Below are 12730 nucleotides of genomic sequence, written 5' to 3' on the forward strand. Positions count from 1 at the left end.
TGAGAAGGATTCCAACACAGGGACACACAGCTTATCATTATTATTTTTTAATATATAGGTTCTGTGAGACTTAAAGGTGGCAAAAATGAGTTTGAAGGCACAGTTGAAGTTTATCTGAACGGAATATGGGGAACGATCTGCAGCAATCATTGGGATGATACCGATGCATCAGTGATATGTCAACAGCTTGACCTTGGGTAAGTGCTATATAGCTCTTAATTCACATTGGGTTATAAATGGTGCCTTACTCCTACACAGTGTAGGAGTAAAATGGAAGTCAGTTGTCCGTATTAGTAGACATCACAATTGCTTGAAATAATTTATTCACTAAAGTTTGATAATTCTAGAGGCAATACTACTTTTATCTGGAAAGCAGGGACAGTTGAGAATGTATGTAGTCAATGACTTCAGTAGAAAGCCAGTGGCTTTAGAAATCATTTAAATAACTAAGTAATCAAAACAAGAAAGTTCTGAAAATTTCACTTTAATGTAAAAAACAGCTTTCTGTGCTCTGGTTCTAGAAGGAAGATATAAAGTTGGTATATTAGTTTTCTTAGGGCACTCTAAAATAAGGACAAAATCTTAATTATGAACAGTTTCTTTTTAAAAACAAAGCAAAACACTAGTAATTGAATCTTTTTTTTTGAGGGAAATATGCCCTATTTTTTAAAACAACAACAAACAAACAAACAAACAATATTTTATATAGGTGATTGAAAAGCTCTGTGTTGCAGCTGTATAACAGAATATAGGGTCAGACTCCTGATGGAGCCTTTCAGAGTAATTGCCATTCTCCATCTTTTTTCTTTCTTTTTTTTTAATTCTCCAGCTGTATTGGTTTCAGAGACAGCCTAGAAATCTGTGGAGTTCAGCTGCTGCCATCTCAAGATATGCTGAGTCTTCTTCAGCACCCCGTAAATAGCAACTTGCCTTGTTTCTGTGCCCTTGCCTCTGGTGTTCACATAGTCTCTCTCTCTCTTTACTCTATGCCACTGTTCTTCTTTTCGGCTTCATTTCAAACAGTTTTCTAAAAAAGTTAAAGGTGATGCTTAAAGCAAGAACACTGAAAAACAGAAAAGAATTATTAGGTCTATGGAATCTGTGTTGATGCTACAGTCCTGCACGCATTACAGATTTTCTGCACAGAATACGAAATAGCATTAAATTAGCATATAGATTGTTGCAACATTTTTTCCATTTCATAAACTGAGGCAAAATACCATGTTGGGAGCATGACAATCTATACTTGCATTGCCTACAATTACCTACGTGGATATGATCCGCATGTAGGAAACCCATAATGCTTGGATATAAGTGGTCCTCTATTATTCATGCACAAGTCCCAGTTTAATCAACGGCACTGACCTGCAGATAACTTATGGCAGGATTGGACAAAGATTGTTATATAACTTTGTATTTATGGTCTTGGGTGATTGCCTGTTGTGTCTCGTGCAGTGGAACTGGTTCTCCCTAGAATAATTTGTAGCACCAGTTCTTGCCTTGACATAGCAGGTGGTGGTTTTAGAATAAGAAGAGAATCTGATGACAAAGAAGACGATGAAATCTTGAGGTTGGATGAAAACACACACCACTGAACACAAAAGAAGCATGTTAAGGACTGTTGTTCTGTTCAGCTGGGATAGGCCAACACTTGCCCAGGCCCAACCTAGCCCAGATCCAGCCTCACTGTACTCTGTGAAATTCCTTGTTGTTGATGAAACTAACAATTATTCTGTAAATATAAACTATGCATTTGAATCATTCTCAACTTGGTTTGAGTTTATTGAACCATACATTGCTTTAACATCTTTCTGAACCATGTGGAGAACTGCTTCCAACATGAAGTTCTACCCAGAGAGTTGCATTATAAGTGGGGTGTGGTGTGGGGAGGTGCTTTTCATATATGCTATGAAAAAAAACCCACAGTTGAAGAATTGTCCTACATTGTGGGTCCAACAGTCAAGAAGCTGGTTACAGCATGTACTGTAGAAGGATGTGAGGGGGAGATGGGTCTCGTCAACCTGGGAAGGCAGCCCATCTAGGAGAAAAAACCACTGCTGCCTTTTGGGATATATTTGAGAAAAAGAAAAGGCTAAGGAGTAAACCCTACACAAATCCAGAGTGGAGTCCCTAAGACGGTTGGATGGCACCTTGTATACCTCCTTCCGTATAGTTAGAGCTATGGTTTTCCCAGTAGTGATGTATGGAAGTGAGAGCTGGACCATAAAGAAGGCTGATCGCCGAAGAATTGATGCTTTTGAATTATGGTGCTGGAGGAGACTCTTGAGAGTCCCATGGACTGCAAGAAGATCAAACCTATCCATTCTTAAGGAAATCAGCCCTGATTGCTCACTGGAAGGACAGATCGTGAAGCTGAGGCTCCAATACTTTGGCCACCTCATGAGAAGAGAAGACTCCCTGGAAAAGACCCTGATATTGGGAAAGATGGAGGGCAGAAGGAGAAGGGGACGACAGAGGATGAGATGGTTGGACAGTGTTCTCAAAGCTACCAGCATGAGTTTGACAAAGCTGCAGGAGGCAGTGGAAGACAGGAGTGCCTGGCGTGCTCTGGTCCATGGGGTCACGAAGAGTCGGACACGACTAAACGACTAAACAACAACAACAACATACCTCCTTCTGGCAACTCCTATAGGCAAGCTGGTGCCAAATGTATTGCTCTGCTTTCCTTTGGACCACATCAGCAAGGCTGAGAGGGGAGTCTTGTCATTTAGGTAGCCCAAGACCTCCATGCACACTGCCAAGGCTTGCACCCTGGGAAGGTTACTTCAGTGCTGCTAACGCAGTGGTTTGACCTCAGCCCTGTAGGGGCATTAATTCTCTCTCGAGACAGACAGATGCCAACAAAAAAGAGTCAGGAGTACAGACTCTTAAAGCAAGCTCATTATTTAGTAAAATGGTAGGGAATTTTATATGAATAAACTTTAAGTCCACCCTTTCACATTTGATTATCCTTCTCTGACAGACTGGAACATAAATATTTAATTAATGCCATGTGACAGGTTGGCATCAAAATAATGAAAAATCAGCAGGTTGCTATGGATACATTATAGAAGTGATTAATTAACCATTTGCAACTTCAAGGGAGTTTTTCAGGAAATAATGAACACCCAAGTGAAGTTGTTGTATTCATCTGTTAATCCTACTGGGTTATTTACGTACCTCTCTTCAATACATATTTAATCGTAAAAATATATTTTGAAGAGGGTGATGGTTGAATATGTGTATTTTTCAACAGAAAGCAACTCTGCTAAATTCAAGTTGTAACAAAAGATTGGAGAATGTTAAATGGAACAAAGCATGACAAGTACAATGCTGGATTTAATGCAGGGCAGAGCGGTGTGTGTTTGGAAGAGAATTCTAGGCTTGCTATAGCCAAGCTATGATTCCTGGCTAAGGTCACCTGTGCTTCTTATTAATCCTATCCCATACTGAATATTACAATGGTGTCACCAGTAGTGGTACTGCTAGGGCAGAGGACAGGGAGGCAAACAGTAGGTGGAAGCAGAGTTTTGTCAGCATCTTCCTCCTTGCTAAGTTCTACAAAGGTAAACCTAGACCAATGAGGAATCTGACAGCCAGGTCCGCCCTTGGACTGGTTGTGCATAAGGAAGCAGGCTAGCTCAGACTGAGGTTGGTGGGGCAGTGTCCCATTTGCCCTCATGGAGAAGTTTCCATTGCCTGTCACATCCCACAGAGTAAAGTTGCCTTGGTTGTTCTTTTGTGTTATGGCCCTTTTAAAAAAAACAAGCAAACCGAAGCTTTATTGGGTTTGCTTTAGAATACATGCAATGTGATGTTAACTGGAGATTATTCTACTCTTCTTAAAAGAGTGGCCAGTTTGAACTGACTCTGAGCTGTTTTGTAATGTCTAATATTAATCTGCACATGCCAAACCAATTTATACAGATATGTGGATTAGATGAGATCAAAGTCCTGCCCATCTGGAGGTTGCAATTTTGCTTATGGTTTTAGCTGTGTGTTACGTGCAATTTCTCTATCTGGTTTTCATATAAAAAGGTTTTTGCTCCCAGATTTCTCAAGGTATGAGCGATATAAGCTGCCAGCGAGTCTGCTTGAATTATCTGTTTGATATTAGGATGGTTTCAAAATGAGCAACTAATTTCCATATAAAAATGGAACACATGTATGGGCTCTCCTAGGCTGCTACCTTCACCCGAGTGTGAATACCTGGTACAATGTATGGAGAAGGCTGAAGAAGAGATGCTGAGTCATGTACATTCATCTAGAACCTTAGAGCTGACTTAGAGCTCCTGGAACTAGAACTCATATTCTGTGCTTCAGTTTATGGGGCTTACCAGTGGCTTCTAGAATTTTCTATAGCATGATCCAGTGCAGTGTGCTAGTGCAGTGCACTACAGTGCACTTGTAGTATTTTAAGAGTGCTCCCAGCGAACCTTTAAGCTGTTTTTAGAATTCATGTACATTTAAAAGAGACAGCTTGGGGGATTGGCATGAAAGTTGCCTGTTGGGAAAGTTGCTGAAGAAATAGTCTGTCTTTATTGGCAGCTCATGTGAGAATTTTAAAAGTGATATTGGAGTTCACTGCGGATAAGGGAATATTTAAAACAACCCATTTAATTTATGAATCACTCTTCACGAAACATCCCAGAGTGATGAATCATAAAAACATCATAAAGCATCAATAAAAAAAATGAAAACAATTTCAGATCCAGTACACATGCATATACATAATATCCATTGAAAGGCTTAGTTGTGCCTCAGAAACTGCAGTGAAGCATGTGCTATTTAATTTGGAATAGTACATTATCAAGGGGTTTCTAGTTATCTCAGTTGCCTTCCTCATTGCCTATGTTTGTTGCTTTTCCCACAGGGAGAGAGGCACAGCGAAGCACACCCCATTTTCTGGACTGGGACTTATCCCTGTTTACTGGAGTGATGTACATTGCCATGGCGATGAAGAAAACATCTTACTTTGTGAAAAAAGTGTCTGGCAGGATGGAATGTGTCCTCAAAATATGGCAGCTGCTGTTGCATGTGGCTTTTCCCATGGTAAAATACAAGTACACATACATAATTTCGTTTTGCGTTATGTAAACAGCATAGTTATCTTCAGAGACAATTTAGTTTAAAATAGCCTTGTTGAGAACAGTTGGTGGTAAAGTAGTTAAGGGTGTGCTAAATAATGGCGTCATTATTCTCCTCCAAGTCGTATTTAATTGAGGCCTAAATACCTTTTGAACTAGCTGGAATTATTCCACAATGGAGATTTTGAAGTCAGTATCACAGCATTAATGCAGAAGGTTTTGTATTCAGGGATTACGATGATAGTTTCAAGGACTCCTTTCTCTGTTCTTTGGTCCTTGATGGTTTTCACTAGCCTTTTAAGGGACTCTTCAGAGGAAGGATGGACATGTTGATAACAACATTTCCTTCTGGGGTTTTCTGGCAAGGCCAGTGATGGGCAGGGCCAGAGTGGGCAGGACTGGACTCTACAGTGACTAGGTCCAGAGGCTAATGTTGGTGGCCCACTGCCTTCTCTTTCTCTCTGTCTCCCTTTTGGTTGTACCTTCCACCACTTTTCCTCCTCCTTTTACCACCCACATGAAATTGGTCTGAGAACCACATAAGATTGGGCTGAGGACTGTCTGTGTCCCTATGGCTGCAGTTTGACCACCTGTGGCCTATGTAATGATTGCCCACTATCTTCTTGTCTGAGTCCTTCTACCTAAAGGTGTGTTGTGGTGTTTCAGGGCACTTGCCTGCACTCTTGACTGTGTAATACAATGGGTAAATATTTGTGAGCTTCCTTAATACCTTTGAAGTTCTCTGAGCATCGCTAAAGCAAAGACAAAATTAAGCTGACCGGCACAATTCATTCTCTCTTGAGATCTAGACAAAAGCAGTTCAAAGCAGAACCCTTAAAGGTGCCCAAGAATCAAACCCCAAAGCCTGTAAAAAAAATAGGGGATTCCACATGGCACACAGCACTATTCATCAATGGAAGGTGGAACACTTATGAGGCTCACATTCCTGCTTGCAAGATGACATCATGTCTCCCTGAACAGCTGCCTGCACCTCCTTGGGAAGGCATGCCTCACCCTTTGAGAATGATGCCTCCAGAATACATTGTGTGCATATATACGCTTGTCTAGGCCAAAAATACTTGCTGGTGTTGCAATTTGTCACCTTCTGAAAAAGTGCATTCTGTACTTTTTTCTCTTTCCAAATGAAGCATCATGATTGATGATATTCAAACCATTCTGTTCCTCAGCGAGTTTGTCCAGCTAGAGGAGTGTACAGTACTGACATCCTTAATTATGTTACTGTATAGGAACTGCACAGATATGCAGAATTTTTTTAGGGCTGCTTTATTCTTTATCAGACCATCATACAAAGAGCCTCTGTGGCATCTTTTTCCAGCCTCCAGTATATTTATATACAGGAACAAAAATGTAATGCAGAAAATGATTGTTTCCTAAGGTACTGTATAGGGAAAAGAGAGCTCGCTGAGTACAGTGAATTGAAAAAGTCATGTGAGCAGGGCTAGTCTGGGCTATGCTTAGAATTCTGCAGGTTAGTTCTTGCAACTACTTTACCTATGAGCAATCCTAACATTTCCTTAGCTACAAGCAGGCCTTGTAATCCCATGGAGAAACAAGTTACAAAATGGGCTGTATGCATATATAGCCAGCAACTATTTCCACAGGTCAGGAGCTCTTTTTCTAGTTACTGTCACCATGTGGATTGCTTCAGCTGTATAAATGCACCTTTTGGTGTACATGGACATTGCTCTGTGTGAGTGTGTGCCAAATCATAGATTGTGGCTGCCTGCATGGCTCTGAACACAGCAGTGTTGCAAACCGAAGTAACAACTCTCTCGAGTAAGACACAGTTGTATGCAATCTTGTCATTTGGCTTGTGCAATAGAACTTCCCCTTTCCTATAGCCCCCAATATACTCTCAGAATCTGCTCTTGAGGGCTGGAGGACTCTCCCATTAAGTTCTTGGGAATGCACAGACAGAAGAGAGGAAGGGGAAGGCCTGCTGTGCAACCAGAACCTGGCTTTTGCAGCACTGGATAAAACTATGTTTTTAAATGAAACCCCAAATTTTAATCATCAAATAATGCAGAAGACTGAGGATAATACACATGATCCAAAGTAACAGAATGTACATATGGAAGACCCTGGTTAATTTGTTGCAAACAGAGAAGGAAGCACAAGGGCTTCATGCTTTCAATACTTCCAAATTTCCATTTTGACCATCACAGAGAAGGTGTGATTCAGTGATAACCATTGTTGAGAATGCTTTGCAGAGGCAACTGGCCAGTCCCTGTTTGAAACTTAAGTTCCTTTATTGTTATTCAGTTATAAGAAAGGATCACTACTGATGGGGTTTCCTTCACATCTGTCGAGTTTAGGAGGTGTGGAATTCTTAGTTTCTGTTTCTGCAGTTGAAATTTCTGCTTTAGAGCTGCAGGAATTATTAACACTCCAGGCATGCTGTTGCGTTACGCTGTTAGTGATCTGAAATGAGCCACAATATTACTAGGTTGTGTCTGTTCAAATTACAAAGCCTTTGCTGTCCATTTGGTAGCAGCTGATCACTAATAACTGGGAAACAAAAACTTCATTTCCCTCCCTTCCTTATGTGTTTCATTTCAGACCCTGATTTTATCCCAGTCCGACTGGTGGATGGAAGCAGTGCTTATGAAGGAAGAGTAGAAGTGTATCATGCTGGCCACTGGGGAACCATCTGCGACGACCAGTGGGATGATGCGGACGCTGAGGTAGTCTGCAGGCAGCTTGGCCTTGGGTTAGTTTCCCCACCCCAGTATATTGTATTCAGTTCACTGCCAATGAATTGAGATGCAAAAGCAAAGTCAAATGCCTGCACCATGGTTTGAAATGGATCTGATACTTAGGACGGCTGAACAAGCAGCACCACTTGAGCCAAAATAGAGTCTCTTGACCACCTCAGGGTGTAACTAAACGTTGCTGATAATGTGTAGACTCTAAGCTATCTCATGTTTTGTTCTCCTTCTCTTCCATGCAACTTGTAGGGATAGTCCGTGTGTGGTGTGGTGCCACAGATGTCACTTGCAGGATCATCCTTGCCATCATTAAGTGCAGTAGCCCAGTGTGGCTTATTTGCATGACAATTCTCAGATTTGTTCCGCCATGAATTTCATGTTGACTGTAGGTTGTATATTGGAAGTAATCAGGGGAATTCACACATGAGGATAGATTTGAACTCATGCCTGAGAGCTGCACAGGGAGCAGCCCCCTTGTGCTCAATAGAGCTTCTGAGGCCATTTTCTAAACACTGCCCTCCACTTCTGATGTTCAGCATGTTGCTCCTGATATTGGGAATCTTTGGTTTCCAGTATGGAGTGAGGACTGCATCTGTGTTGACGAAAAGAGAGACAAAGGTTCATGCACTTGCAGCATCACTCTTTTGAGCCCAGCCCAAATATACAGTTAGTGTGCCACAGTTTGTTGGTAATTTGTAATTTCAAACACATGCCACATGCTAAAGTAGAATCACATTTACCTTACTTTGAGGTTGACTAGCTTGCCTCTGTCCCATGAGTTTAGTAAATTATAGTTGCCATTAAATATTCCCTATCCACATGCTTTTATGGGAGCCTAAGGACTAGTGAGCTCAAGAAGAAAAAGCAAGATGCCTTAGCAGGTAGGCTCATCATTCCTAGACTGAAATTTACCATGAGAGGAAATATATACTGGCTGGGGATGGATGGGCTAGGAAGAAACGCCAAGCTGTGTATATATGTATATCGTCTCAGTTAATCCAGCTGGAAATGTTCTGCAAATTATAAAATAAAGCCTCTTGGCAATGACCTTCCTATCCTCTCACAGCTTTCACTTGGCATAACTGTGCAATAAAACCCACCAGGATTAGTTTGCCAGTGACAAGAAGAGAACACTGCTCATCTAATTAAATACTTTCTGTATGCTAACCCCTCCCCATTATAGCATATGGATTTCCAGCCTGTGAGGCACTGCATAAGTATATTTTCAGCAGAGCATGTAGAATATCCAGAGTTAGTCATACTCAGAATGCACCTATTGTAACGAGTGGAGATTAAGTCCTTTTTGTATCATTGGGTCTCCTCCGACTTAGTTGGACATCATCACACATCTTTGATATATTTTTTCTTCATTCCACTGATATAATGATTATTTAAATGAAATGTTTTTGAAATGTTGGTGTTACATTGTGGTTTTGATCTGCATTGTTTTACCGTTTTGATTCTTTTTAAGAAATGTAAGCTGCTTTGGGCACACATTTTAATGTGCATGGAAAAGTGAGATATAAATTACAAATGAAAAGGGATGCAGTGCAATGTAAGTCCCCAGGACACGACTAAACAACAACAACAACAACAACAACAACAACAACAACAACAACAAACCACTGGCATTAGTGGTGGCTTTCTTCCTACTGCAAATAGGAGTTTGGGGGGAGCAATTTTCAGCAAGACCACAGCAGGGGAGGAAAAGTTCCCCTTTCTGTTTGCTGCAGTATCACCCCCGGTAGCTGCCAGCTGCATTTTTTAAAATAAAAAAATGCATATTTAGTATGTCTTAATGTCTAGTTTGGCCTTTTGTTTCATATTTTCTGGCAGGTGGCAAAAGGATGATATGTTTTACTCAGTGATTCATAAACTCTGCAGGTGTGACATTGAGGGTTGTTTCCTTGATGACCAAAAGAGGCAACCCCCCCCCCCCAAAAAAAAACCCCTGTTGAGGAAACAGTCTGATGTATTTGCTTTAAATTGTAAGAAACAAGAGCCTTTCTTCCAAAACCAGAATCTATTGTCCTTATATTAATTTCTCTTTGTAAATCACTGTGAGACATTTTAAGTTTTTATTATTGATGTGTTGTTACAACAGGAAGCACATTCTTTCTTGCTGAATTATCTAATTTATCTCTGTTTTGCTGATCCTGTTCCCTTAATCTAGCACCAGCCCTTGTGTCTGCCAGGTCCTCTGAGTTTACGATACTCACTTTTGATAATCTCAACCTGCTTTAGGCTGTGGGCGAAGGAGACGGCCAGATGTCTTATAAACAGATTGAAAAACCGCAGGATATTTTTATGAGTCATGAAGGACATTAAGATAGAAGTTTTTGGGAAAGTAATCTAAAAAGAAACCATGGTGTGCAAAGCACTGTTATGTTTAAGGCTGGATTTTTCAACTATAGATGTCGTAAATGAGTGTCTGGTGTTTTATATGCAGAATGAACTTTGCTTTGTACTCTCCCTGTTTTCTTTACACATGACCATGTTCTTCCTGCTTTTTTTAGGGTATATCTCCTTTATTGTCTATTAGCTGTTTGTTTCATTTGGGGGGGGGGGAATGCGAAAATAGTCTTATTTTTGTCTTCTCCATACAATTGACTAAACTAAAGAAGAACATGGGGTGGAATATTTATTTTGGTTCTGTTATGACAGAACTGCTCTAATTTCCTGATAAAAATGTACACATTTAATTGGCAATGCAAAATCTATCAAAGGGTTCTTTAGGAAATAAGCATCTTAAGTAGCCACTCTGTTCACCTACTTGGATCAATATTGCTTTGGATTGTAGTATGTGTACCAAAGCAATACAAACCATTTCAGCAGCTAATTTAGAGGCACTTTCTGACCATTTGCCATCATTGATTCTCTGTTTGTTCATGTTTGTGCAGGGGGGTTGCCAAGGCATGGAGCCAGGCTTATTTTGGAGAAGGCTCAGGTCCTGTGCTGTTGGATGAAGTGCGTTGTACAGGAAATGAGCTGTCTATAGAACAGTGTCTAAAGAGTTCCTGGCAAGAACACAACTGTGGCCACAAAGAAGATGCAGGAGTTTCCTGCACACCTCTAGCAGGTAGGCAGCAAAGGCTGCTGAAGTCTTAGAAGTCTATAGATTTTAAATCAAGATGGAATGAAGCCATGGGACGTGGGGCCAAGTCAGGGTGACATTTCAATGTATATAGTACAATCATTTTGGGATTAAATTATGAAGTTGGATAAAAGCAACAATGGGAAATGTGCCAGTATTAGGGCTCTCTCCCCTTTTACTTTTTCATAAAACCTTGCAAATTACTAGTGTCTAGCTGTTTAATGAATCTGTTTCAGCACATTTTATAGCACAGATTCTTTCCCTCGAAGTTGCCTCTTAAACACTACTGGCTCTTATTTTTAATGCTACAGATGGTGCCATCAGACTGGCAGGTGGGAAAGTCAGTCATGAGGGACGACTGGAGGTGCTTTACAACGGACAGTGGGGCACCATCTGCGATGATGGGTGGACTGAACTGAACACACATGTGGTTTGCCGCCAGCTGGGCTTTAAGTAAGGTCCATTTATGTGAGGAGGTTAATTACTTTGCAGATCACTGCTGATAATTTTCTCCAAAATGCTATTGTTCAGAATTTCACAGGTGCCCAGTTAACTTCACTGTTATGTCCTAATCAGGAGTACATTTATCAGCAGTAAAACATTATTGAAAAAATTCAACTAGGATTTAAAGAAAAATGGTTAGATTAAGAATCTTAATTATCTTATTTTTGTCAAAAAAAATAAACCCATTTCTTAGTTGTCTTTGGTTTGGGAAGGGGGTGCACTTTATCAATTGAATCAGTTTGCTACCAGTCTCTAGTTCAGCAATCCATGTCTGAAAACAGTCCTACTGGAACAAATGTTTAAATTGCCAACAGAGCAGGCAGGTGCCAATTTTTAAAATGGGAATTGAGATAATCTGGGCTGGTGCAGACATAGCACTGAGCAGTGCTGTGGTATTGTACACTCCTTCCAACAAATCTAACTTTTGTAGTGTGTGTATTTCAAAGTTTTATTTGCTGTATTAAGAAGGAACTCAGGAACGTTGTTGTTGACTTAAATCTGATTAGTCCTGGGAGGGAGGAAGAATTCACACCCCAGAAGGAAAGAACATGGAAAGTGTATGTACAAGGCAAAGTGGTCAGCAGGATTATATCTATAGCAGCCTTTAGTGTCAGAGGATGGAATAGAATTCTGCATATTGTGTCAAATGAGTGGTTAAATGCTCTGCTGAATCAGGGTCTTTAAAAAGTAAAACATCCATGGATTTCTAGCAACAAGATTTATTTAAAGGTGGTGGACACTGGACAATGTTACTCAAAATAAAATGGATGCTAATTGAAGTTGAACTTAATTGTGCTGTGTGCACTGGAACTGTTATTACATGAAATATTATTGTTTGTTTTTTATGTTGTTCATATGTTCAATACCTCACTCACATTACAAGTGCCAATCTATTTATGTGCAAACAGGAATGGGAAAAGTGTCTCAGAACACTACCCAGAAGAGAACATTGGACCCATCTGGCTGGATGACGTCAGCTGCTCAGGAAAGGAGTCTGCAATCCTCCAGTGTTCAAAGAGGGAATGGGGAAAGCATGATTGCAGCCACAAAGAGGATGTTGGGATAAGTTGCTATAGAGATAACGACAGCCACAGAGCCTCACTGGGTAAGCTCCTCTCTGTAGATGCAAGCTTGGATACAGAGAACCAAGGGACCCCAAAGGTGCTTTAGTTTTGTGGTTCTTGAGCACCAGTCCATCATGCCACATAGCAAACCTTTTTGGGAAACTGAGGCTGCTTCTGATATGGCACAGGGATGTGCTGTTTACAGGCAAAAAGTCTGAACTTTTGCTGGGCATATGGAAGCCAGTGAGTAGC

At 40.7% G+C, this 12730-nt stretch overlaps 1 protein-coding gene across 2 annotated transcripts in view; it reads left to right on the forward strand.

Annotated features, from left to right (window-relative positions):
- PRSS12 (serine protease 12) overlaps positions 1 to 12730 on the forward strand; it is a 46466-nt gene that overhangs the window by 9454 nt on the left and 24282 nt on the right. For both annotated transcript variants that reach the window (XM_081021939.1, XM_081021940.1), the window contains exons 2-7: positions 59 to 197; positions 4874 to 5052; positions 7668 to 7818; positions 10717 to 10895; positions 11222 to 11363; positions 12323 to 12519. In XM_081021939.1, the coding sequence (XP_080878065.1) occupies positions 59 to 197; positions 4874 to 5052; positions 7668 to 7818; positions 10717 to 10895; positions 11222 to 11363; positions 12323 to 12519 (987 nt within the window). The remainder of the gene's footprint in view (positions 1 to 58; positions 198 to 4873; positions 5053 to 7667; positions 7819 to 10716; positions 10896 to 11221; positions 11364 to 12322; positions 12520 to 12730) is intronic.

The sequence above is a fragment of the Podarcis pityusensis genome (genome assembly GCF_964106645.2).
Source record: "Podarcis pityusensis genome assembly, chromosome: 9".
Taxonomy (NCBI): domain Eukaryota; kingdom Metazoa; phylum Chordata; class Lepidosauria; order Squamata; family Lacertidae; genus Podarcis; species Podarcis pityusensis.